Below are 27,548 nucleotides of genomic sequence, written 5' to 3' on the forward strand. Positions count from 1 at the left end.
CAGGGTTTAAATAAATTTTTTTTTTCTTTTACTGATTCTAGAGAGAGGGGATAGGAGAGAAATAGAAGAAAAGAATCACCAGTGTGAGAGAGAAACATTGATCGGTTGCCTCTTGCACGTGCCCTGACTGGGGACCAAACCCGCAACCCAGACATGTGCCCTGCCGGGAATCAAACTTGCAACTTTTTGGTTTGTGGGATGATGTCCAACCAGCTGAGCCACATGGGCCACATGAACGTATAAAAGAAATGTTAAAACACAAACTTGAAAGAATACATGCACCTCTATGCTCATTGCAGCATCATTTATAATAATAGCCAAGACCTGGAAATAGCTCAAGTGCCGACCAATAGATGGTGGACACTTTATGAGTGGATAACAAAAAGCTGTGGTACACTTGTCCAGTGGAATATAAGTGGGTAATAATGGAAATTTTACCTTTTGTGACAGCATGGATGGACCAGGAGAACATTATACTAAGTGAAATAAGGAAGTCAGAGAAAGACAAACACCCTATGATCTCACTTGCATGTGGAATCTAATGACAATAACCCGATAAACACAATAGAAACAGTGGCATGGATACACAGAACAGACAGAGGAGAGGGGAGTTGTGGGCCTGGGGGGAAAAGTGGAAGGATTAGCAAATACATACACACACATATATAAAACACACAGACACAAGTAACAGTGTGTGACAGCCAGAGGGGAAGGGAGGTGGGGGTGGGCAGAGGTGGGCAACGCGGGGAAGGACGGGGACGGAAGGAGACTTTGCGTGGGGAGACAGACGCACGAGGCAGTGTACAGATGATGTTTTATTGAGTTGTACACCTGAAACCCATGCCCTACTAAATTCAATAAAGTTAAAAAATACAGTGACAAAGGAAAGAAATAGGAGTTCATGCCTGTGGATAGTAATGCAGCTTTATTGTGTGGAGCTTTTTTATACCAAGCACTAGTGTTTGCACATGAAATAAGGTAAGGTTTAAAACCATAAAGTTATTGTTAAGGAGATACACTGGGCAATAGAAAAAGCTGAAGAGAGTTTTTTCTGAAACTGAAAAACAGAACAGTCTGGAAAACAGAAAAGAGAGAAAGTACCACGGGTTGCTAAAACCATAAAAAAAAAACCAGCTTTGGGGACCAAGGCGGTGACACTGACCGAGTGCAGGAGTGAAAGGGGCCGGGCAATCGTCTCCAAAGGGAGGTGGGATTCCTGTGGCTGTTTAAGGTGTTTGCTTGGCCATGCTAATCTTGAACTTTTCTTCTGTGTCTCTAAAGCTCTTGATTCTTCCTGCTGCCTCTATGCAGCATAATATTTTTTTATTTCACACCAAGTCCATTTGGATTAGACAAGAGCAAGGTTCCAATCTTGTGCCTGGCCACCAAAGTCATACCTCAGGTACACAGTGGGAGGCAACCTGAAGACTTACACAGAGCACATTTAGTTTGGTTTTTTTTTCATTTAAAAAGTTTTACTGTTCTGTTGTGGCTTTCTTATTGAGTAGACAGACTCCCAGAGGAAAAATAAGTGCTTCGAGTTTACTGTCTGCTACAAAATTGGAATTTAGGCCTATATTTAGTTGAAGAGAGATCCCAAGGGTCACTGAAAATAAAAATCGCCAGACAAAACCAACTACGGAAGAACTGTGCCCCCAACCATGGCTGAGTTTGAGCACACACGCAACGCTCGGGAGCAGCTGTCCCGCAACCCTTCTGTCCGGAATCCACTCTTCCCCTGGAGTGTCTGAACTCTTGCTTTGCATCAGCTTTGGCTCTCTAAACAGCCATTCGTGACATGCGTACTTTGGGTGACGCAGGCAGCAAAGGAGGCAAAGTCCCCACCGCTTATTAGAACCATGAAAAGAGAAGCATGTCCTTGCTTTAGTGATCTCATTGGCAAATATGCCAAAAGACTGACAACCTCTAACGCAAGATCCCAAATCCTCTAATACAAGACACAAAAACTCGCAATATACATTAGGCTAGTTAGAATTCATAATCGTCTGGACTGTGGACAGGTAAGACAAACCTACGTGGAGGAACATTATGTACGTGTGGCAGAAAGTTGGAATCATGAGGCATGAAATACAAAGATACATGTGGTACTGAGGCGCGTCCCCTGGCCCTGAGGTATGTAGTCAAGGAGGTCACACTGTACTGTGAGGCAGAGAGTCGAAGCTGCTGTGGGGCTCCAAGAAAATGTTCACCAGAGGAATGTGGTGATTCATTTATGTCCAGAAATCCCAAGTAAAAAATTCCAAGATATACAAAGGATCAAATTATATAATGTATGTGATTCCATTTGAAAACTCAGATTCCTCTGACATTATATTATCTAGATTACAAGAGTAAAAAAATCAAATTACAGTCACATGAAACTTTTATAAAAAGAAATCAAATCTATTTTTATGAAATTGTACAGTTCAATTATTTTCAAGTGGGTCTTTTCTTAGGTCACCGTATTTATAATTCCATTTACATTGGTATAATTTTTCAAACCCAAAAAACAAAAGGCAGTCAATAGAAATCTACATTTTCATTTGCAAAACTCCCTTCAGTTTCCAGGCCAGTCACACATGGCGATGTCGACGTGTCCTCCAGACATGGACGGCTACCCGAGCGCCCCAGTTTACGGAGAGTGCAGGCCTCTGCTCATTAGGAACGCTTTTTGGTTTGGCTCACGATTCAAGAAATTCTGGAGCATGTCCATGCCGTCCAGAGATCCCCCAGGTTTCAGGATTAGGTTTCTGTATTTCATTCCAACCTAATAAAATAAAACATCATGCCTAACAATTCATGGTCACAGTGATTTTCCAATCTTTAGAAGCAATAGAGAAAGGGGTAGGGGTGCAAACAAAAGGGACTTCAGCTCTACTCTGTCTGGATGTTCTCTTTTACTTGGGGCTGCGGCTCTGCGGTATTTATTTATTTCGGTAGCTAAGAGATCTGGAGCTTAGACCTCCGGTCTTCTACACTTCCCTTTATTACTATCTTGTTGCTTTTGATTCTCAGCAGTGAACTGACCATGTGAACAAACAGACAAACAAAAAATAGCCGGATGGAATGTATAACAGGATCTTATGTGTTACTCCCTCTCAAATACGATTTCAAAAGGGTCAGCAAAGCAAGTGTCAAGAAGGCCATGAGCAGGGGTTCTGTGTACCTGCAAACGGCGACACAGCTCCTGCCAAATGGCTTCTGCTCTGTTTTTACAAGGGGCTCATAAAACCCCCACTAATCCTTGTGGATGACGGGGTGGCAGGGGTAGCACACGGCCCAGGTGTAAGGTGAGACATTTCTGTGGGCCCAGCGCTGGGCACTGGGAGCTTTGTGAAGTTTTCTTTGGGGAGCAGATCTGCAATTTAAAAATACATTGCAGTTCCTCTGCCTTTATTTACATAATCACATGAGCAGATCAAGTGAAAGAAAAGAACTGTAACTCAATATCCGTGTTATTCAATATCTTCACTTCCTTTTCACCGTCCTTTTAGGGAAGTGAGGCAAGACAACTCAATGAAGCATAATTCTAAATATACACATAAAACAATAGTTCACAGAGTAACACTCTTAAATCTATGTCCTTTATATCACTTGATCATAGGACCAAGAATCTTTTTGAGCACAAGAATAGCTAGACAATTTCCAGAGACAAAAGTACTCTAACTTTTGACTTACAACAGTGATTCTGTTTGGTACAATCATAAGTCCAGTCAAACTGCTGAGGAAAATAAAATGTGGATGAATGGGCCCTGGCTGGTTGGTCAGAGCATTGTCCCCATGTGCCAAAGTCGTGGGTTCAATCTTCGGACAAAGCATATACAAGAATCAACCAATGAATACACAGGTAAGCACAGCAACAAATTGATGTTGCTCTCTCCTCCCTCCCTCTCTCTCTCAAAAATCAACAAATAATAAAAAATATTAAACAAATAAAGTGCAAAAGAACAAAATCTACCCAATTATATACAAAACTATGTCATATCCTAGCAGGCCATAAAATGAAAACTTCTGGGTTCTCTGGGTTATCTTTCGGTATAAACAGAAACCATCACCTCATTAATCATCTATAGCCTCCTGCCCAACTCTATAGCCTGAACCCTAATCAGGAGTAAATGATGAATCCAACAGGTCTTTTCCCACGAACTTTAGGGCAGCACTGTCCAACAGAAATACAATGTGAGCCACGTACAGAACTTTACATTTTCTCATAATCACATTTTAAAAGGTAAAAAACATAGAGGTGAAGTTACTTACAACGATTTATTTTATTTAAACCAGTATATCTACAATCACATGTATCAATATAAAAAATTATTGAGATGTTTTTTAGTGTGAGTCCTCAAAATCTAGCGGGTTTTTTTACAATTCTTCAGTTAAATTTCTCTGCAGACTAATAAAAATATTTCAATCCCTTTACCGTAGAAACATTGTATACACTGAGAGCAGAGAAGACAGTACCATGAACCCTCATGGACCTACCGTCCAGCTGCCACACTATTACCACTTATCTGTAGAAATTCTTAGTGTTTACGATCTAAGAATCTTTTATTTATTAAAAAGACATGTCATTGCACAGATATGACTGGAACATTTGTGAAAAATTTAAATGATGTAAAAAATAAATCATCCCAATGCTGACATATCTTGTACGGAGAGCTGTAATTTAGGTGGAAAAAAAGTAAGAAAGCTTGGAGCTAGCGGCGTGGTGTGAAGAGCCAGCTCGTGCCGACGCAGAATGGGCAGAATGGCGAAGTCACGGCAGAGCAGGACACCCTCCTGCTGTGTAGTCTCACAGTAGGTGGCTCAGTACAGCTCTGGTCCTCCCCTGCTCAGAGCTCCAAACAAGCTGATTCAATTTCCTGAATTACAGAGCGATGGTCTTTTAATAGTTTCATTTCCTTTGCAATGAGGCTTGGAGAAGAGTTTGAGTCATTTTGGTAATAGGCTCTTGCTTCTCTTAACAAAAAAATGTTAAGTGAATTTTTGCATTTTTAGGAAGGTACTGGCCCTCTGGGTGAGAGAACATGGCCTGGGAGACTTATGCCACAGGTGGAAGGAGGCTTTGTGGTAAGTCGTTTTAGTTTGTTTACATAGTGAAGAACTTGGACTTTGAGGAAAGCAGGAAGAGAAGCTCTAAGACAATCGCTAACATTTTTCGTGCTAAAACATTCCTTCAGGAGGATCTGCGCATAGTAAGAGCTCCTATTACCTGTTCTGTGAAAGAAAATCACCATCGGTCACCTCTGTGGTTTTTCATGCTGACATGTATCTTTTGGCAATGGTGCAAGTCCCATCTAACAAGGATGTTTTCTACTGCCATGTCAGGAGTTTAGGAGCCAGACCCAGGCTTGACTCTTGGTTTCACTCTTAGCCACGTGACCTTGGGCTTTGGTCTCCTTGCCTGTAGAATGGGAATATGCCTACCTTACAATGTGCAGGGAATTGGAGGGAATGATGTCCGTACACTGCCTAGTCCCTGCTATAATAGCAGGCATGTAGCATTCAGTAAACCTTAGTCATTTATCCCTCCTTTCATTTCCTTCCCTCTCACACTGCTCCTGAGCTCAGTTTCTTACGTAAAGTTCAGGGAAACAAATGTGTTCCTGGTTTGGTATTTCCTTAAAATTACTTCTGTGTCCTACTAAAGACAACAAAATGTGTAAGAGACTGCATCTCCACTATTAGTATGAACTAGAATATATAATTCAGTAGGAATTGTCATATTAAGTAGGAGAGACAAGGCACTCATTTGATCTAAGAACATGCAGCCTTTATTTGAGGTCATACTTTAAGAGCGACCATAACTATCAGGATGAAGGACATCCGCCATCTAACAACGAGAGTACCAGAAAAACGGGGACCGGACTGGGTCTCCTGCTATCTCTCGCACCCCTGGAGCAGCACATACAAGGTCTCACTGCCTTCCAAACCTCCCTCCCTCTCTTCCTCCTCCTCATTATGATTGACCCTGGGGAGTGGAGCCAGAGTCGGCTCCTTCCTACACCGAGAGACAGGCCTCAGGGCAGACAGCATCCACCCAGGGATGAGGGATGCTGATCAGGCACCTCACAGACTACCCAGCCTGCTTTCAAGGTGGACTTTGCCATCTTTTCTTCTAACGCCCATCTGCAATCTCCTTCCCAACATTACACCCTTTGTTTTCTATGAGTGTGAGGAGATTGTGGGTGGAAAAAGAATACCACTGACAGTAACAAAGAAGGAGGGAGAGAGTAAAAGGATGGTGCTGGTACTCATAAAATGAGAACAGTGGTAGGAATCTCCGCTTGATTAGAAGTGGCCTTCTTGAAACCTTAAGCAAAGTTTCAGTTTGTGAGGATGGAAGGATAAATCTTTATTTAAGGGGAGGGAGAAGACTGGGAGAAAAATGGTACCCTGGGGAGTAGGATGTGTTGGGGGGTACAGAAATGGGAGTAGATGGGAGGAGCTACCAGTTAGGTCCGAAGAGGTACCCACTTGTAACAGTGCTAATTAAATGTAGCAGGTTTGAAGCAGACAACAAACACAAAGATGAATAAAACCTTTTTTCAAAGATGAAAAAAAGATTCTTTTTACAAGGGCTTTATGATCTAGGAGGTGAGATAAAGAAATAGACAGTTAACAAGGCAAGTTATTAGGAGCCTAAGAGAAACACAAAGAGGGCGGTGAGGACTCAAAGGAAGAAAAACTGCTTCTAGCTGGTTGTGATTCAAGACTTAGAAGGTCTGTATCCAGGAAGTTGGTTGGAAATCAATCCTTTCCTTTCTTTGTTCTTTAAATTAGGCAAAATCTAACTCCCTTCCAAGAGGCTGAAGTGTACGAAAAATCAGCTCTTGGATAGGTCAGGAGAGATGTAGTGGAGGTTAATCCATTTGAAGGGCTGTTGGGAGAGGAAATTTCACGTTCTCCCTTATCGATGCATTATAGCAAGAACTGGATTCTGCTTTGAAAGGCACTGGACTACTTAGCTGAATAGTATACACTCTCCGCCAGGCAATTCCTTTTCATGTTTAATCAAAATTCTTTGTGTTTCTGTGTCTGGTCTATTATTGCAAGTAAGATCTAGCTGCTTCTTTATGGCATTACACATTATACTATAATAGGAACACTTTATCTTAACTTTCTTGGTATTCCTTTCAGCAGCGATACTTGGTTGTATTTCTTCTTCATTGATGGAGAAAACAAAGCTTAGCAATTTTTCTACATGCAAAAGAGAAGGAAGATAATTCTAGCTTAACAATATAATTGCCTCTGAATCCACAATGTCTATTACCTCTTAGGAAATTTTCCCACAATGAAGCTTGCCTTATAAAAAGAAATGGCCCTAGTTAAAAGCCCCCGTTTTTTCAACCCTATGATTAGCTGCTGGATTTTGAAACTATATTTGGTGACCTTAAAGAGGTCTTAGAGCTCACTGAGAAAGTGTTAATCCCAAGCAGTTCCCTGCCAGTTATTTAAGAGACCAGCTGGAGAAGTAAAAGGCATGTCTGGTAATGAGGCTTCTCCATTTTCCACCAGAAACAAAAACTTTAGATGACATTTAACAAACTAAAACAGTTAAGGTGCTATCTCTATTTACTATGAAGAGTATAAAAAACTTCAGAAAACAATAGAGGTAGCAAACTTTCAGGCCATTATAGGTAAGTGGTCAGTTCTAACACTTGGATAGAAGCCCTCAAAATACAATCATGGAGATAATTGCACCATACAATATTTTATTGCTACCAAATGACATCCAAAAGACTGCAGGTTTCTATTCGGTCCTTCCTATTACTGTCTTCCCAGTAAGTTGTACTCTTTCTATAGCTCTGCTTGCTATGAAATAGAATGGTTCTCAGAGCCAAGTCTGGGCTTTGCAGGATGGCAAGAGGTTGCAGAGAGAAGGCCTGGCGATGTTCTTTTGCTGATACCACTGACCGTGACCAGTGAGGCCAACAATTCATGATCTTTCAGTGCCCAGCCTCTCTAGAGGCTGGAGACTAAGAATAGGAGGTACTAGGCTCCTTGAAAGGCCAACCTGCTATCTTCTCAAAATGATCGAAATACATGCCAGAGAGGGCAAGGGCCTTGAGAAAATGAATCTGCCTGATCCACTGTGATTACCTGATACCCATGACTTCAGATTAAACACTGTTCAAACTGAAGCAATAAAAATTCTGTCTCTTCATCAAAACATAAAAATTCTTACTCTTCATTGCATCATCGTTGCAATAATGACCTACATTTTTCCCAGAACAAAATTGTCACAGCAAAGGATTCATTTTTAATAGTGGGTATTTGAATGTTGTAAATCAGGTGGTATTTCAGAGCCAACATTTACAAAAACACAAACCACCACCACCAAACAGTACACTGCAGGAGGGAATAAAATGGCCGTTTCAAAAGCGGGTCCAGTACCCACCAGAAGAGCACGTGAGGGTGGCTGCAAAGGGTTCTTCTTGGGCCCCGGGGCCACGTTGCTACTGCTGTGACAGGAGGGGGCAATGAATGGTGCGACGTTCCAGAGTATTTGACGGGGAAGGAAAAGGAAGGAATTAAAGCCAGCTTCATGGCTTTAGATGAGTAACAGTAGACAGAGCTGTTGGATCCAAAATTTAGTAAAATTGAGAACTGCTTTTAACATCACAAGGAAACAAGCCCAAGTTTTTGGGAGTCTTGTGTCTTCCAAGTTCAACCCTTGTTCAACCTGCGAGTGCTCTGGCTGCCTGCCAAGCTGTGGAACTTGAGAATGGAAGGAAGTTTAGAAACTTGGTGGCAGGACTGCTTCTACTGGACGTGCCAGGTCCTTGGGATCCACTGGGATCCGTGTCCTTTGGCGATCGCCTGGGCGGCTGAGATCGCCTGGGCGGCTGAGAGAGAACAGCGCAGTGGAGGGGACTGGGGTGCGCTCACGAGAGAGGCACAGAGGTGGGGAAGGAGGACCCTGCAGTGGCCCATATACCAAGAAACCTCGCCAACTAACGAGAGCCTGTAAGAGGTCATGATTGTGCCTGCGTATTTCCATATCTTGTGTCTCTTTAAACATTGTTCTCTGATTTCTACAGTAATTTATATTCTATGTAAAAGAAAAAGCTCCATACAAGTACAGAAAAATATTTAACAATCACTCATAAATTTATCACCCAAAGATAACAACTGACACTTTCAAGTACTTTTTCCCTAAATATATACTTTATTCTATTTACTGATTTTAAGAGAGAGAGGAAGTGGGGGGGGGGGGAGACAGTGAGTTGCTGTTTCACTTATTTTATGTATCATTGGTTGATTCTTGTGTGCCCTGACTGGGGATCAAACCTTGGTGTATTGAGATAATACACTAGCCAACTGAAACTACCTGACAGGGCTGAAACATATGTTTTAAAATAAAAATTTGCATCCTATGGTATGAAACATTTTATAATCTGATTTTTTTCACTTTGTATAGTAGTTGTATTTTCCAGACAAGAGAAAAGCTTACTTGAAGCCTTCACCTTATGCCCAAGTCTGCTCTTCTGTTCAGAGCATGGGAAGGCCACTTTTGGTTTTGATGATCTAGAATCTTTCACGCAAGTGGCCATCTGAGTAGGGTCTTTAAGAATGGGAAGGTTTGGGTTTTTTTTAAAGGTTTTATTTATTTACTTTTTTTGAGAGAGGGGAAGGGAAGGGAAAGAGTAACAGAGAGAGAAACATCAATGTATGGTTGCCTGTCATGCGCCACCTGCTGGGGACCTGGCCCAAAACCCAGGCATGTGCCCTGACTGGGAATTGAACCAGTGACCCTTTGGTTCACAGGCCAGTTTTCAATCCACTGAGCTATACCAGCCAGGGCAAGAATGGTAAGGTTTTTGAGAGGCATGGACAAGGAAGGCATACATTTTTTTGGAAGGCACACATTTTAAGTGGAAGAAATAGGAATGGGAAGGTGGAAAGACCTACAGGAACACAGAAATTCAGTTAACACACAGGGAGTTCTGGGAATTAAGGAAGAAATTTGCTAACCTCAGGGCTGTGAATAAAGAGAGGAAACAAGAAGTAATACGTTACACACACAAAAAATAAAAGGTAGACAAAAGCTTTTAAAAGTTGGCGATTGGGTCCTCAGTGGTAATGTTGGAGGAAAGATAACTTTCCAGATCAGTGGATGGAGGTAATAGCCAGGAAACAGAGGGTGCAAAGGCTGTTTCTTATACTAAAAAATGAGACTGTGAAAGGAAGAGCACCCGAGTCATAGCATTGAGTTGATGAGAATCAACAGCAATAATCCCAGTTTCCTTTCAAGATGGCAAACTAGGAAGGCTTAAAATGAGAGGAATCACCTCTGGGACAGAAGAAAAGGAACCCTGATCTGTAGGAAGAAAAAGAAAGATGAAGGCACTCACTCTCAGTGATCTTAATTTTCTCGGCAGAGAGGAGGGATCACCAGAGAAGAGAGAGGCGGTGGGGACCTGGGGGAGCTCAACGAAGGAACTGGAGCAGGACTGCAGAGCCACACGGTTTCCAGTGCAGCTCGGACAGCATGACTTTGTAGCTGGGCATGTTAATGGGGTCATATGATCTTCCCCAGAACACTCTGAATCCCAAGGGCGGCATCACTCCATGCCATGGTGGAGGAATCCAGGGCTGGGCACTAGCTGAAGGTCATGCAGAAGTCAGCGGCTGGCCATTGCCATCATAAATGAGGTGGCCAGGGAATGGAAGGAGATTTAAAGGGAAATAACAGCTCATGCAGGGTGGGATGGAAGACAGTGGTTGAAAGGTTAGTGAATAGAATGCGAGTACCCTAGAAGTGGGTTTTTTGTTATTATTATTTTCATTGTTGTTGTGGTGGTGGTGGTGGGGGGCGTGGTGGGAGAGATAGTAGTCCAAATCATATCAATATATCTTAGTGCACACTATGTAATCCTGAAACATAAACTTTGAGGAACACATCAGCTGGTTGAAGTAAGCACAGAGAGCCTGATTTTCATAATTTGTTCTTCTAGTTTCTGAATCAAACAGAATGAAAAACACACTGGAAAATGCATCAGCCCTAGAAAAAATCTGACAGCTGAGTCTTCTACAAGAGCAGAGACCAGGGGACTGTAACTCAGGAAGGCTTGGCTGGCAGCCACCTGGCAGTCAATTCACTGTGCACGGAAAGATGGCTCAGGTTAGCGAAGCAGCTTAAGTTACCTGAAGGCATTTAGGTTACAAACTATGCTGTAGGTGGGGTATGTGGACCACAGAGAAAGGGTGTCTTCCACAGAAAATGTATAAGGAAAGCATGTAGAGAATATCAAAATGTAAACAGACTGTGAATATCAGGAAGGAGTTTAGCTTTCTTACCCAATCACCTATAAAGCCAAAACACTGCACAGCACATGTCAAAACTAGCAGCTATAAATGTGCAAATGTATAAACAAAGCTTTTATGCATTTTAATTATGCAATAATTAAATGAATAATGAACTTTAATTATGTAATATATTGGAATGCTAATAAGCAAGAAAATGCAATAGGCTTTTTTTAAACTTATAGAATTAAAGTTAATCACTTGCTGCAACTTGATATATGATGATTTAAGACTTTAAAGTTCAAAGCTATTACCAAATCTCTTACTTTAATACGTAGGTGTATTAGGAAATTTTACACTAGGTGTTAAAGGGGAGAAAACAACTACAAAATTAACGAAAAGAGGAAAAAATTACAATACCTCTGGATTCATTATTCCTTCTTTTTTAAAACAGCTGTAAAACATGTCCATGGAAAATACTTCACTCCACAGATATCCATAATATTGGCCATCATATCCCCCTGCCAAATGTCCGAAAGTGGCTGGCATATTTGTGCCTTTAAAGAAAGATACATTTCAATCAATGTGATGGCAAATGTTAATTACCAGGTTATCAGCTAGCTAAGGTTTCCCTACAGGGAGCTCTGCCGTGGGAGGAGAGAGAGATAGGATTTCACCGCCAGTACACCCTGGGTTTCTGTGTGCCCTTGGCCAAGATGTTTACAAACTTCTCTTCAGTGACGGCTCAACCCGAGGGCTGGTTTCGGCCCTTAGCGCTGGAATGCCGAACAATGGTTTCAGAGGCTCGGTCCACACCCATCGGATAGCTCAGAGTTTCAGAATCCCTCGATCCTTTCTCAGGCCTTAGACACACCTGAGTTTTACGAATACCCCAATAGCGAGCCTTGTCACACATTCTTTGTCACACATCTTTACATCTAAAGTATGTGAGAATGGCACTTATTTTTAGGTTCATAATCATGGAAAACAAACACTTTACTTGAAAAGCTAAAAAGATTTTACCAATTTAATCTACCTTTAGAGCTACTTTAAAAGGACTGTGTCAAAGTGGCCTGAGGCACAGTGTTGCTGCGGGTCCACTGTAAACAGGCCACAGAAAGAAGCACAAAGCCTTGGTGACTAGTCTGACCTTCACTGTCTTTATAAATATGACCAATTTATTGGTGAAAAAAGTCTTAACTGCATGTAAATACAATTGCATGTTAGGTTCAAATATATAAATATAAATGTAAGCACACGTGTGAGCAGCTATTCACCCACCCTCGTGAATCTCACAAGTGTCAAGTTGGAGACCACTAAGTCAAACTCATCTCAGAAGCTCAGAAGCAGAGCCAGAAACCGGCAGCCTTGCTTCTCTCTAAAACGGCCCCTTCTGCCAGGTGCTCACTGACAGCATTGGGAAGCCACGGCGCACAGCGGGGGTGGGGGGGAGGGGGGGAGGAGCCTGGCGGGCTCTGCCAACTGTGACTGACTCTCTGTGCTCCAGGGTGGAGGCCAATTGCTCACACTTGATTACACTAAAATGCTGCAACAGCTGGAGCCACCTTTCCTCCCAGCACATTTGGACAGGATAGCTCATACTATGGACAGAGTATGCTTACCTGAAAGTCACGGCCTGATGACAGAAGTCAGAAACGAATTACATCAGGTAATCTGCCCGACACACTCGACCTGCCCTTGGCAGTGTGAGGAGTATATCCTGCACTGCACAGGTCAAATGAACCCAAGTCAGAATAGTATTTACATACCTGGAGTAGCTGCAACACCCAAAATTTCTGTGCAGTATTTGGCATATTCGCTCGCAGCCTCCAGCGCGGTGTTGGTGTGGAGAGACTGATCAACTTTGCTCAGAACAATCTGGCGCAAGGTCAGAAGACCTAATAACACAAGAAGGTTTGGGCATGTTTTGTAGAGGAGAACTGTGTGTTCTAATATCACAGGATGATAGATTTCAAAACTGATTCCTGCAGTACTCATTACAAAATGGAAGCAAAACATCTCACTTAAGATTTACAAGTAGCTGTATTTTTTTTTCTTGGACATAATCCCAGGGTTTGGTATTCCAATATATTTAGTGGTCTTGCATATATTAGCATTCTTAGGGCACCGTTGTTATTAAAAGGGAACTAGTTCTCTGGGAGATGTCAGCAATTTTCTATTAAGCAATTCTAATTTATTTTCCTTCTCTAAAATTACAAGTTTTACCTGTGTTGACCAGTCTTGAAGCAACAAGTTTTTCCAGCAGATCGTCTGTAATAGGTCTTCCATCTCTATAATGTTTTGACAGTTTTCGGAGGGAATCAATGTCCCACACCCAGTTTTCAAGCATTTGTGACGGCACTTCTACGAAGTCTGTTTCCACATTTGTTCCACTAAATCGTGCAAAATCAGTCTAGAAAGTAAACATAGAGGTCTTTAAGAAAACACCGAAAAAGAAATAGGTGATGTATTTTATAAACAAGATTCTCTAAAACTTAAGTCAGAATCAGAGTTAACTGTCCCTTTTAATGAAGGGTTAGAAAACCTCAAACTTGAATGAAAATAAACCACAGCAGCCAAGCAGCTTGAAAAATAGCCCCCTAAACTACTCTATATTGAATATTCTTTTGAATTATAAACAAATATGGAACTATTATTCATCAATTATAACTGAAAAAATCATGATTTCCTCACTGATTTCTAAGCTGATTTTTCTCTACTACTTAACTGCGTAAATTTTAGTCAAAATGTATTACAGAGTTAAATAACAACATTACAGATACTCTTTGAGTACATGTGATGTTTTGCATTCTCAACTTTAAATGAGTGGGTCTAAAAGAACCATGTTTATGGAAAGTCTGAGTTGTACCTCTCAGATTGAGCAGAAGATGGTACCTTAAAAACGAGAAGCCACTTCAGTGGGAATTAGGGCTATATATTAGTTGGAAAGAGAGGTAAGATAATACAGCTAAAGGAAACAAGAAATAAAGAATATACTGAAAAGTTAAAGCACCCCTCTGTGAATGAAAAAGGGGTATTGTAATAAGTCAGTGACCAAAAGTAACCTCAGAGGGTGATCTGATCATAAATTTCTAACTGGGTAGATTAAGGTGGGTAGTCACGCACCAGGCCTCTAACTTCCCCAGTACAAGGTTATGTTTGCCTTAAGCAAGCCCTGGCCATTGTTTTTGTGCATCTAGGCTAATACATCTTGAAATGCCTCTTTTTTGGACCCCTCTGAAGACCACCATCCAGACAGCACAGCCCTGGCCAGGGAGCTCAGTTAGTTAGAGCATTGTCTCAACAGGCCAAGGCTGCGGGTTCATCTTCCATGAAGGCACATATGAGAATCGACCAATGAACGCATCTTTGACTGAAACAACAAGTCATTGTTGCTCTCCTCCCTCTCCTTTCCTCTCTCTAAATGAATAAATGAGAGAGAGAGGGAGAGAACATGATCTGTTTACCATCCTGTAATGTTATCACAGAGACTTCCCGCCATGCTTTTTCTCACCTTTATGTAATCTTCCTTCCTTCCTTCCTTAATTCCAAACAAATTAAAAGAACTTCAGAACTGTCATTTGCAGGAAGCATTTGAGATTATGTTTCCTGGCATATCTTCAATTTGGCTCAAACAAATTCTTATACAAAATTCTCTATAGGTTTAGACGTTTCTTACATTGACACCTTGTAAAAATAAAGTACTTCTGAGGGTCTGGGCTAAGATTTAAAAATAAAGTTGTTGTTTTTTTAAAGGAATGTTTAGTAAGTTGTCGAATCAGAAGTCAGAAAAGCTCCTGAGCAGAAAGATGGGACTTCACTAGAACAGGCTGCTGTTTTTTAACCTTCATACCATCCAAAGGATTTCTGTAAGCCTGCCACTAGCAGAGGAGACATTTCCCCTGCAGGTCATCTGGGGGTTATCGTTTGGTCGTCTTTCCCTGAACCTCTATCTTGTTTCCACTTCAGAACCTTTAGATCCCAGTCTTTGCTCCCTGACTTCATCATCCCCAGGGTTTAGAGGGTAGGGGAGGAAGAAGGGCTGAACCACCAGAGAAGGGAGCAGATGGGATGCCGACTCAGCAGCAAATAACCAAATCAGCTTTTGGCCTGGGGCAGAAGCACAGATGTCAACGCCATCTCACATTCCGCCTTCCTCTCTTCATGCACAAAGAAGTGTTTTGCTTGACTTCCCATTATAATTGTGCTGATTCTAGACATGAAGAGTTGCAAATCCCAAAGGGTCGAAGGAAACTAAAATCAGTGGGTGTTGGAATGGGCCACCTGTGTTTGAGGACATCCCAATAAAAAAATTCTTACAGGGGAAGGGTTCCAGAAAACTGAGTATCTTGCCTCTTTCTCAAATATAACCTTCTAAAATAACTGATCCTACATTTAGATAAAACAAAGTTATATAATGGTTATAACAGCCAACATCTATTGAAACTTTACTATGCCAAACATTATGCTAGGTCTTTATATGAATTATCTGATTCGAATCCCAAAGCAAGTGTCTGCAGTAAACACTGTAGTCTCCATGTGTGAGACGAGGACTGAGCCATACTGCAATTAGCAACAGAATTAGGATGAAACCACGTGGTCTGCCTCCAGAACCCGCAGTTGTAACCACAACTGCAGCAATGCCTCTTTGTTTTGTGGGGGAAAAGTAAAAAATGAAATGAAAGGCCAAAAACCTTACAAAATGACCGAGTTTTCTTAGAAGGGACCTAAAGCAGAAGAATTCTATCAAATTTGCCTTGATGTAAAGAGTAAGTATGGTTTCAGTGTGCTTCTGTAGAAATCTGACTTCCTCTATGTATACCTGAAGATTTTTCAAAGACCAAACATGAGGCTGATGTGAAAATGCCAGCCTTCATAACCATGTATTCTGGACCTGGGATTCTGTAATGCTAACTGCATAATTTTCTAAAGATTATAGTTTAAACTCAAGTACTAACAGCAAATAAAGGCAAAACCACACCATCAGTTACAACCATACATTTATATATATACATATATAAATGTGTATATGTACACATATTTATATAGAAACAAAAATATACATTTTGTATATCCTGCTTGTCTGATTATTTCTCAGTCAGTATTTGCAGATGAGGGAGAAAATCAACCCCAAATAATAACAAAATGCATGTGTGTGTTGGTGGTGGTATTTCAGAACCTAGAAAAACATGAACTAATGAGTATGTCATGAGTTAAAGTGGAATGAAATAAGAATGAACACAGTTATGCCATGCAGAAGAGAGAAGAGAGAGTTTATTCTATCTAAGCCATCTTGTCATGGGGGAGAGAGCACAGCAAGTGAATGAACAGATGAACAATGTCTTCTGAAGAACAAAAGGGAATGTTTGTAAGGAGTAAAAGCTAAAAATAACTCTGCTGCTTACTAATTTCCCGAAAGTCTGTCACGCTGTTTCCCTGCGTGCCCTTTGGGCAATATCATTTAAATAGTTCTCAAATGAGGAGTACAAAGAACCTACAAAATTCAAAAGCTCAATTTTTAGCAAACAACTAAATCTAAACAGAAAGGAATCCAGTCAGCCACTGTCTCAGAATCTAGCAGCTGATGGGGGACATGCAAAATAGCATGGCTGCTGAGTTATCACTCACTGTGAACATCTAGAAAACATGACCCCATTTTAAACTGTGGGTTCCAAAGAACCCTAAAAAGTACTTTACATAGTTTTCAATATGAATAATTGGAGGGTGTCAAATATAGTCACTTATGAGCCACAGTAATTATTATTTTTAAAAATTTTATTTCTTTTTAGACAGAGGGAAGGGAGGAAGAAAGAGAGGGAGAGAAACATCATGTGTGGTTACCCCTTGCATGCCCCCAACTGAGGACCTGGCCCACAATTCAAGCATGTGTACCCTGGCTGGGAATTGAACCAGTGACCCTTTGGTTCGAAGGCCAGGATTCAATCCACTGAGCCACACCAGCCAGGGCCGAGCCACAGTAACTATTGATGCTAATATACTTCCCAGATAAAGCAGAATACTACAAAATAATCAAATTCACAAATTATTTTTGCAGGTGATACTTTAAAATATTTTGAGCATTACTGATGCAGGAAATATTTTGATAATAAAAGCCTAGAAAAACAATGTAAACTTCGATTTTTGTTTAGTTATAAGTTCTTGAAAGGAAAAAATTGTCTAAAACTATGAGATTTTTCTATATTATTTTTTTAAACAGACAATAGGATGCCTAAAATATACTCCATTACAGGTTTTTATAAAGATGACTTGGTGTTATAGAGAGAAAATTCTGAATTCATACAATGCAGTGACAGCTGGAGGAAATTATATAAAATTATATAAAGCTCCAAAACTCATGTGAAAATGTTGTATTTAAAGACCAAAGTCCTATGGGATTTTTCTACATAATTAAGAGACCAGTTGCTTTTAGTGGTTAAACTAAAGTGTTATTTTCATGAGAGCAAATCCCAAATCAAAGAAAAGGCATTTGCTGAAATCCATAAGTGTATCATGTTTAGGAAAACGAACAGGCCTCAGGAGAAATGACCTTGGCCTTGGGTGATCCCCTATTGATTTTCTAGCAGTCATTCCATACCGTGCCATGTCTGATCTACCCCTAAACCAAGAATGATGGAGACATTTATATAGCAAGGCATTAAAAAAAAAGTGTGAGACGTCTGGTCAAGATGGTGGCATAGGCACACATGGCTTGTCTCTTTATTCAACCCCATTGAAATTATACCTAAAATACAGAATAACTCAGAACTGTCAGAAATCAAGTTGACTGAAGTCTGACAGCTACAGAACTAAAGAAATGGCATCCATCCAGACTGGTAGTAGGGATGCAGATGTGAAACAGGCTGGTCTGACACCCACACGTGGTAGATAAAAATTTGGGAGAGATATCTTGAGAGCTATGAGATCCAGCCCCAAACTTGGCCAGCTGCATAAAAATGATCCAGTCAGAAACGAAGGATATATTCACTGAAATAAAGAACAATTTACACAACAGTAGAGTGGATGAAGCTGAGAATCAATGATTTGGAACATAAAGAAGAAAAAAACCCAACCAATTAGAATAAGAAAAAAAAAACCAAAAAGCTGAGGATAGTGTAAGCAGCCTCTGGGACAACTCCAAAAGGTCCAACATTTGCATCATAGGGGTATCAGAAGAAGAGGAGAAAGAGCAAGATATTGAAAATCTATTTGAAAAATAACGAAGGAAAACTTCCCTAATTTGGTGAAGGAAATAGTCATGCAAGTCCAGGAAGCATAGAGAGTCCCTAACAAGATGGATGCAAAGAGGCCCACTCCAAAACACATCATAATAAAAATGTCAAAGGTTAAAGATAAAGGGAGAATCTTAAAAGCAGCAAGAGAAAAGAAATTAGCTACCTGGGGGGAGGGGGGGGGAGTTCCCATAAGGCTGTCAGCTGATTTCTCAAAAGAAACTTTGCAGGCTAGAAGGGATTGGCAAGAAAATGACTTTAGTTAAAGTCATGAAAAGCAGGGACCTACAGTGAAGAGGCTCTACCCAGCAAAGCTATCACTAATCAAAGGGCAGATAAAGAGCTCCCCAGACAAGAAAAAACTAAAGGAGTTCATCATCACTAAACCACTATTACTTGAAATGTTAAAGGGACTTATTTAAGAAAAAGGTCAAAACTATGAACAATAAAATGGCAATTAATGCATCTCTATCAACAACTGAATATAAAAAACAAATTAAGCAAACAAGAACAGAGATAGAATCATGGATACAAAGAGTGTTTTGATGGTTGCCAGATGGGACGGGAGTGTGGATCATGGGTGAAGAGGTGAGGGGTTTAAGAAGTACAAATAAGTAGTTACAGAATAACCATAGGGCTGTAAAGGACAGTACCAGAAAGGGAGTAGCCAAATAACATACACATGACCCATGGACATGAGCAATGGGGAGGGGATTGCCTGAGGGCGTAGGGGGTGCTGGGTCAAGGGGGAAAGGGGGAAAAGCAAGGACAACTGTAATAGCATAATCAATAAAATACTTTTTAAAAATAGGGGGAAAAAGTGCTACTGTCTTGTAGGCTTTGCCATAAATAATTAAAAGTCATACTTTCAACTTCATGTGTACATAGCAATCACTGGAATAATAGTAATAGGGATAACCTGAATAACATTTAACTTTTTTAAAAAAGATTTTATTTATTTATTTTTAGAGGGAGAATAAGAGAAACATCAGTGTCTGGTTGCCTCTCATGCACCCTCCTGTGTCCCCCATTGAGACCCTGGCCTGCAACCCAGGCGACTCTTTGGTTCATAGCCCATGCTCAATGGACTGAGCTATACCAGCCATGGCTTAACATTTTTGTTAATCTTTACACCATCCTATAGCTCAATAGTTCAGTATCACTGCCATCATTTTAAAGATATGTGAAACAAGCCCTGGCTGGTGTAACTCAGTGGATTGAGCGTGGGCCCGTGAACCAGAGTATTGCGGTTTGATTCCCAGTCAGGGCATGTGCCTGGGTTGCAGGCCAGTTCCCAGGGGACACATGAGAGGCAACCATACATTGATATTTCTCTCCCTCTCTCCTTCCCTTCCCCTCTAAAGAAAAATAAATAAAATCTTTTAAAAAAGATAAATAAATATTAAAAAAGATATGTGAAACAACCAATAACCTGTAGCAGTCTTGAGCACTGTATTTTAAATTCACAGGTGTACTCCCAAAATGGCTATACCTTCCTGACTACTACTTCTTAGACTGAAATTGCTTTTTTTAGATATAAACAAATAAAAGTATTACTCAAACTCAGACTAAGAAGGTTGGGAAGTGTGCATACCTTATTCACCACTGTATCACCAAAATCTAGTATATGCACAGAGAGTTGTTTATGGTCAACAAACATTTGTGAAATGAATGAAGCTGTTAGAAGAATGCTTCTGCATGAACCAACCCTAAACAGTTCTTAAGAGATTTTCTCTTATCATGCTTGACCTGACCTCTTAGCCTCCAACCTAACATCATCTCACTACCCTGTCTTCTTTCAATACTTCATAAATATTTGTATAATTTAATAATGTTTTAAAACACTATTATCTTTATTTTAAACAATATGTTTTAATATCAATACTAATAATTAATATTAATAAATAACACTACATATTAAATATGCGAACAATATTAAATAGCGACTATTTGACATATCTCAATATTTAAATATTAAATATTATTTTAAATATTGGACTTCCGGCGAAGATGGACACGTAGGTGGAAACACTGTGCCCCCTCCCACAACTAAATTTAAAGACAGCGAAGTTTTAGAAACAAAAACACAGCCAAAACACTGAATATTGAACTGTACGGAAGTCTGACAACAACGAACCACTCAGCCAGACCGGTAAGAGGGGCAGAGTGGGGTTGGCCTGGAAAAATTGTTTGTCCAACTGGACTCAGGAGTGGAGGCGGAGGCGATTGGTGGATCCCAGGTGTGGAGTAGCAGCGATGGGCAGACCCAGTGAGGGTGCATGGTGGCTGGCTGACCACGGTCACAGATTCTCGCGCAGATAAACCAAGCCAAGGAGTGAACAGTGAGATAGACCCTGCAGGCTAGGGCCCCAGCGACAGGAATTAGAGCCTGAAAGCACCAACTGGAAAGACTTTCTTGGGTGGAGGGGCCGGGAGAAGCTCCCAGGCTCAGAGAGTTCGTTGGAGAGACCCACAGGGTCCTGAAGAATACACGGGCCCACACACCCTGGAACCAGCACTAGAGGGGCTCAATTTGCTTGTGGGAAGCCGCAGAAGGAAAAGAAATCTGAGAGAGAGTGGAGGGGAGTAAAGCACCATTTTTTTTCTTCTCTGACCCCACCCCCACATACAGCGTCACAACCAGAGACTGGGTCGCCCGGCCCTGGTGAACACCTAAGGCTCCGCCCCTCATACATAACAGGTTCGATCAGACCAAACATTATGACTCAAGAACAGCTCAAAGCTCCAGAGCCTATAATTCTAAGCGACCAAGAAATAGCCAAACTTTCAGATGCACAGTTCAAAACACTGGTGATCAGGATGCTCACAGAATTGGTTGATTTTAGTAACAAATTACAGAAACATATGGAGGCTAAACTGATTGAAATGAAGGGAGATGCACAGGAAACCAATAGTGATGGAAAGGAAACTGGGACTCATATCAATGGACTGGACCAGAAGGAAGAAAGAAACAACCAAACAGAAAAGAAGAAAGAAACAAGAATTCAAAAAAATGAGGAGAGGCTTAGAAATCTCCAGGACATCTTTAAGCGTTCCAACATCTGAATTATAGGGGTACCAGAAGGGAAAGAGGAACAGCCATGAGTGGAAAACTTATTTGAACAAATAATAAAGGAGAACTTCCCCAACCTGGCAAAGGAAATAGACTTCCAGGAAATCCAGGAAGCTCAGAGAGTCCCAAAGAATTTGGACCCAAGGAGGAACACACCAAGGCACATCATAATTACACTAGCCAAGATTAAAATGAAGGAGAGAATTCTAGAAGCAGCAAGAGATAAGGGGACAGTCACCTACAAAGAAGTGCCCATCAGACTGTCAGCGGATTTCTCAAAAGAGACCTTACAGGCAAGAAGGGGCTGGAAAGAAATATTCCAAGTCATGAAATCCAAAGACCTACATCCAAGATTGCTCTATCCAGCAAAGCTTTCATTTAGAATGGAATGGCAGATAAAGTGCTTCTCAGATAAGGTCAAATTCAAGGAGTTCATCATCACCAAGCCCTTATTATATGAAATGTTAAAGGGACTTAGCTAAGAAAAAGCAGATAAAAAATATGAACAGTGAAAGGACAGCAAACTCACAGTTATTCACAACCACACCTAAAACAAAAGCAAACTCAGAGGACAGCTAGATTGGGAGCAGAAACAGAAATGGAGATCACATGGAGGGTTAGCAACAGGGGAATGGGAGGAGGAGAAGGGGGGGAGAAGGTACAGAGAATAAGTAGCATAGATGGTAGGTAGAAAATAGGGGGAGGGCAGGAATACTATGGGAAATACAGAATCTAAAGAACTTGTGACACATGGACATGAACAAAAGGGGGGAATGGTGGGGGAGGGGTGTGCAGGGTGGAGGGGAGTGAAGGGGGGAAATGGGACAAGTGTAATGGCATAATCAAGAAAATATATAAAAATAAATAAATATTGAATGTTGAAATAATATTAAACAACATATATTTATTTTATACAATATATATTTATTTTAAACAATACTGCATTTAAATAATATTATTTTAAAATGTATTTTTTAAAGATTTTATTTATTTATCTTTAGAGTGGGGAGGGAAGGTGAGAGGGAGAAAAATATCAATGTATGGTTGCCTCTCGTGTGTCCCCTGCTGGGAACTGGCCTGCAACCCAGGCATGTGTCCTGACTGGGAATCAAACCTCAATCCTTTGGTTCGCAGGCCCATATTCAATCCACTGAGCTACACCAGCTAGGGCTAAATTTACATTTAAAAAAAATACTTTTAACTTTTTAAATTTCATATCCTCAAAGTAAACGCTAAACATTCAAGGTCCCCCCTTTTTAAAATAATATATTTTATTGATTATGCCATTACAGTTGTCCCATTCCCCACTTCATTCCTTTCCATACTACACACCCCCTCCCACCCACATTCCCCCACTTTACTTCATGTCCATGTGTCATAAGTTCTTTAGCTTCTACATTTCCCAAACTACTCTTGCCCTCCCCCGTCTATTTTCTCTCTACCATCTATGCTACTTATTCTCTGTACCTTCTCCCCCCTTCTCCTCCTCCCACTCCCCTGTTGCTAACCCTCCATGTGATCTCCATTTCTATGGTTCTGCTCCTGATCTAGCTGTCCTCTTGGTTTGCTTTTGTTTTAGGTGTGGTTGTGAATAACTGTGAGTTTGCTGTCCTTTCACTGTTCATATTTTTATCTTCTTTTTCTTAGCTAAGTCCCTTTAACATTTCATATAATAACGGCTTGGTGATGATGAACTCCTTGAATTTGACCTTATCTGAGAAGCACTTTATCTGCCCTTCCATTCTAGATGGAAGCTTTGCTGGTAGAACAATCTTGGATTTCATGACTTGGAATATTTCTTTCCAGCCCCTTCTTGCCTGGAAGGTCTCTTTTGAGAAATACACTGACAGTCTGATGGGAACTCCTTTGTAGGAGACTGTCCTCTTATCTCTTGCTGCTTCTAGAATTCTCTCCTTCATTTTTATCTTGGCTAATGTAATTCTTTTTTAAAAAATATTCTATTTATTTTTCCTTAGAGAGGAAGGGAAGGAGAGAAGGAGAGAAATATCGATGTATGGTTGCCTCTCGTGAGTCCCCTGCTGGGAACTGGCTTGCAACCCAGGCATGTGCCCTGGTTGGGAATTGAACTGCGATCCTGTGGTTCACAGGCCTGCACTCAATCCACTGAGCTACACCAGCCAGGGCTTGGCTAATGTAATTCTGATGTACCTTGGTGTGTTCCTTCTTGGGTCCACCTTCTTTGGGACTCTCTGAGCTTCCTGGACTTCCTGGAAGTCTATTTTCTTTGCCAGGTTGGGGAAGTTCTCCTTTATTATTTGTTCAAATAACTTTCCCAGTTGTTGCTCTTTCTTTTCCACTTCTGGTACCCCTATAATTCAGATGTTGGAACGTTTAAAGATGTCCTGGAGGTTCATACACCTCTCCTCATTTTTAAAAAATTCTTGTTTCTTCCTTCTTTTCTGTTTGGTTGTTTCTTTCTTCCTTCTGGTCCAGTCCATTGATTTGAATCCATTTTCTTTCCATCACTATTGGTTCCCTGTGCATTTTCCTTCATTTCACTTAATGTAGTCTTCATTTTTTCATCTAATTTGTGACTAAAATCAACCAGTTCTGTGAGCATCCTGATCACCAGTGCTTTGAACTGTACACCTGATAGTTTGGCTATCTCTTGGTTGCTTAAAAGTATTGGCTCTGGGGCTTTGATTTGTTCTTCCATTTGATTCATAATTTTTTGGTCTGGTCATGCCTGTTACATATGAGGGGTGGAGCCCGGGGTGGGGCAACCCACGTCGCTGGGTTGTGATGCTATATGTGGGGGCGGGGTCAGAGAGGAGACAATGACACTTGCTCTGCTCGTATTTCAGTCCCTTTCACTGCTTCCCACAAGCAAATTGTGCCCTTCTGGTGCTGGTTCCCGGGTAGGTGGGCTTGTGTACCTTCCAGGACCCTATGGGTCTCTCCAACAAACTCTCCTGTGAGGCTGGGAGTCTCTCCTGGTACCTCAGCCCCGACAAGTGTTTTCAATTGGTGCTTTTAGGCTCTATTCCCTGGAGCTGGGGCCCTGGGTTGCGTGGTCTGTCTTGCTGCCAGTTTTTGCCTGGTTTATCTGTGTGTGAATGTGTGACTGTGGTCAGCCAGTGGCCTTGTGTGCCTCACTGGGTCTGCTCCTTTCCTTACCAGGAAACCTGCCCAGGGTTTGCTACCCGTCGCTTTTTCCTGCTGCGACCCCTTTCTGCAGGCCGCCAACTCCACCCCTCTTACTGGTCTGGATGAATGGATGTCGGCTTCTGTACAGTTCAATTTTCTGTCTGTTCTGGTTGTGTTTTTGTTTCTAAATCTTGTCATCTTTAATTTTGATTGTGCCAGGAGGCACAGTGTTTCCACCTATGCCTCCATCTTGGCCGGAAATCCCTTTTTTTTCTTTTGAACATTATCCTACTATATCTAGTATATCAGACACAATAGATAATCAATAACCGTCCCCTCACAGAGCCACAGGTAACTAAATATATTTTTCTCATTTAAAAACTTTTTTCTAATTATTTAAAAAGAGACACAGAAAAAAATATAGGAAGTAAATGAAAGTAATAGGCTGTCTCCAAGAAGAAATAAATAATGCAATGATCATCACATTTGGTTTATGACTTTAGCATTTATTCTATGTACACATGTGAGTATATATTTTTTAAAGATTTTATTTATTTATTTTTAGAGAGAGGGGAAGAGAGGAAGAAAGAGAGGGACACATCAATGTGTGGTTGCTTCTTGCGTACCCTCTACTGAGGACCTGGCCTGCAATCCAGGCATGAGCCCTGACTGGGAATCAAACCGGTGACCCTTTGGTTTGCAGGCTGGCACACACCAGCCAGGGCAGTGAGTATGTATTATATATAAACAAATAAACACACAAATCAATGAACTAACAAAAATGATATCCTGACACTGATGTTGGAAACTCTAAGTGTACAAGGTTGGGGGTAAGAATCAAAGGCTATAAGGTTGCTGATAGGTATTCACTACATTATAAGGATTGAAACCTAAGAAGTCAACTTATACAGAGGGATGCATGAAATTAGACAAACTCATTTACTCTACACCAGCTTACATGAGATTGATTTAGAGCAAAGGTGACTATACCTTGGGCCACGGACTGGTAACAGTTAGGAATCGGGCCGCACAGCAGGAGGTGAGCCTGAATGTAATGTACTTGAATCATCCTGAAACCATCCCCAGACCCTGGTCCCTGGAAAAACTATCTTCCATAAAACCAGTCCCTGGTGCACAAAAGGTTGGGGACCACTGATTCAGAGGAGGTGCCATTTGAAAAATGTAGGAGAAAAAAAGTCCTTCCAACACTAATGCATACTCGGGTGGCCAGATTCAGAAATAACATCGGCCTCTAGTGCATAGACTGAGGGAGCATAGAATGGCTGGTTACAGGCAATAGAGTGGTGGAGAGCGAGTGGTGGAGAGCGAGATGGTCAGATCCTGGGTCCATCATTTAACCTTTCTAAGTCTCAGTTTTTCTCACTTGGAAATGGGGGGAGTAATAGTATAACAGTATAATAATAGAAGTAGATTGGTAAATTTACTTCAGAAAAGTGTAAGGACAGAATGAACTAATGAGTGTAAGGCACCGAGGATACACAGTGTTTGGTGGTGGACAGTGCTAAGCACGTCCAGGACTCCTCAGCCTGCCCGGTTTGCCTGATGAGTACGGTTTTGACTGGTCGGGCCAAGCTTGTCCTAGACTTCCTCCCCAGGTATGTATTCTTTGGTGTTAAGGCTGGAGATAACATACCAACATTTCTCTCCAGCTGATCTCCTACCACTCCGGATACTCTAAACTGCCCATTCTACTCTCACTTCCGGAATCAAACTTCTAAGTAGGCAGTAATCATTTAAACAAAACAAAACAAACAGAAGCCTGATGGTTTCCACTCACCTGCCACAGATCCTCACCCCAAATCCATGGAGGGTAAGCATTTGTGAAATCTCTTAAACCCTAAGTGACTGTACTTTTCGTCACGGCAACTTCCCCACTCCTCTTAAATCAGGACTCGTGTGCTACTGACTGATCTCCAAAGCTCTGAATCATATATAAGCACAGTTACAAAAATATTTGAAATATGCATGGCACTTTATGCTTTCCCAAGTACCTTTTCACACATCATTTAACCTCTCACCAGCACCCCAGGAAAGTAGGTATGAGAACTGTTATTGTCCTCATTTTAAGAGTTAGAAGAATGAGGTCGCTCCAAGAGGTCGAATAACTTGCCAAAGTCACACAGCCAGATCTACAAATACACAAGCGACTTGTAACCTGGTGCTCTCGTCACAACGCTAGTGTGCCTTACTGACTGACGCAGGATACATTCATTTACAACAGCATCTAACAAAAAATACTTAGAGCAGACAAGATGCCTTATTAGTCTTTCAACCAAATTAGTGGTTTTTTTAAAAACCATAAATAATTATGTTTTAGTTTTTGCCCTTCCATCCCTCTCAATTTTAACTGACAAGGCCTTGTGAGGTGTTGCTTTAAAATATCTCTAACAGTCCGCAACTGATTAGCACTCTTAACCTACAGACCATCATAGGCATCTCAATGAGGCTGTTAAGAAGCATCACTGTTCTTTTCTATGTAAGTTCAAAAGGCCAGTGATTACGGAGAGCCCAAACCACAATAAAGCCATGAAACAGGAAGAGACACTAGAGATACCACCTCTTGATCCCTATCTTCAAAATTACCTACCCTGCAGTGTAAACACAAGAAAAGAGGAGTGAAACTCACTTGAATGATGAGATGGTAGACAGACTGAACCAGTGCATCTACCTGCTTGAAACTGGATGTTCCTGCTGACACACTCAAACATCCCTATGACGAGCTCCAACAAGCTCTCTGGTCGTCAAACTTGCAAACTGACTCCGAGAAGAATGCAAACGATGAGCTGCCCAAGCTAAAAACCCGTCTACTAAACATGTACAGCAAACAGTTAATTCACTGTATATTTCTCAGAGAAGTCAGGAGTATT

At 41.2% G+C, this 27,548-nt stretch overlaps 1 protein-coding gene across 1 annotated transcript in view; it reads right to left on the reverse strand.

Moving 5' to 3' along the window:
- Positions 1-895: 895 nt before the first annotated feature.
- The window catches only part of NLN (neurolysin), an 84,946-nt gene continuing 58,293 nt past the window's right edge, over positions 896-27,548 (reverse strand). Inside the window, exons 10-13 of the mRNA XM_037062847.1 lie at positions 13,477-13,663; positions 13,020-13,148; positions 11,671-11,807; positions 896-2,767 (exon numbers count right to left, since the gene is read on the reverse strand). Of these exons, the coding sequence (XP_036918742.1) occupies positions 2,633-2,767; positions 11,671-11,807; positions 13,020-13,148; positions 13,477-13,663 (588 nt within the window). The 3' untranslated portion in view covers positions 896-2,632. The remainder of the gene's footprint in view (positions 2,768-11,670; positions 11,808-13,019; positions 13,149-13,476; positions 13,664-27,548) is intronic.

This window comes from Sturnira hondurensis, unplaced genomic scaffold, assembly GCF_014824575.4.
Source record: "Sturnira hondurensis isolate 20B ecotype Veracruz unplaced genomic scaffold, ASM1482457v3 Scaffold0014384, whole genome shotgun sequence".
NCBI lineage: Eukaryota > Metazoa > Chordata > Mammalia > Chiroptera > Phyllostomidae > Sturnira > Sturnira hondurensis.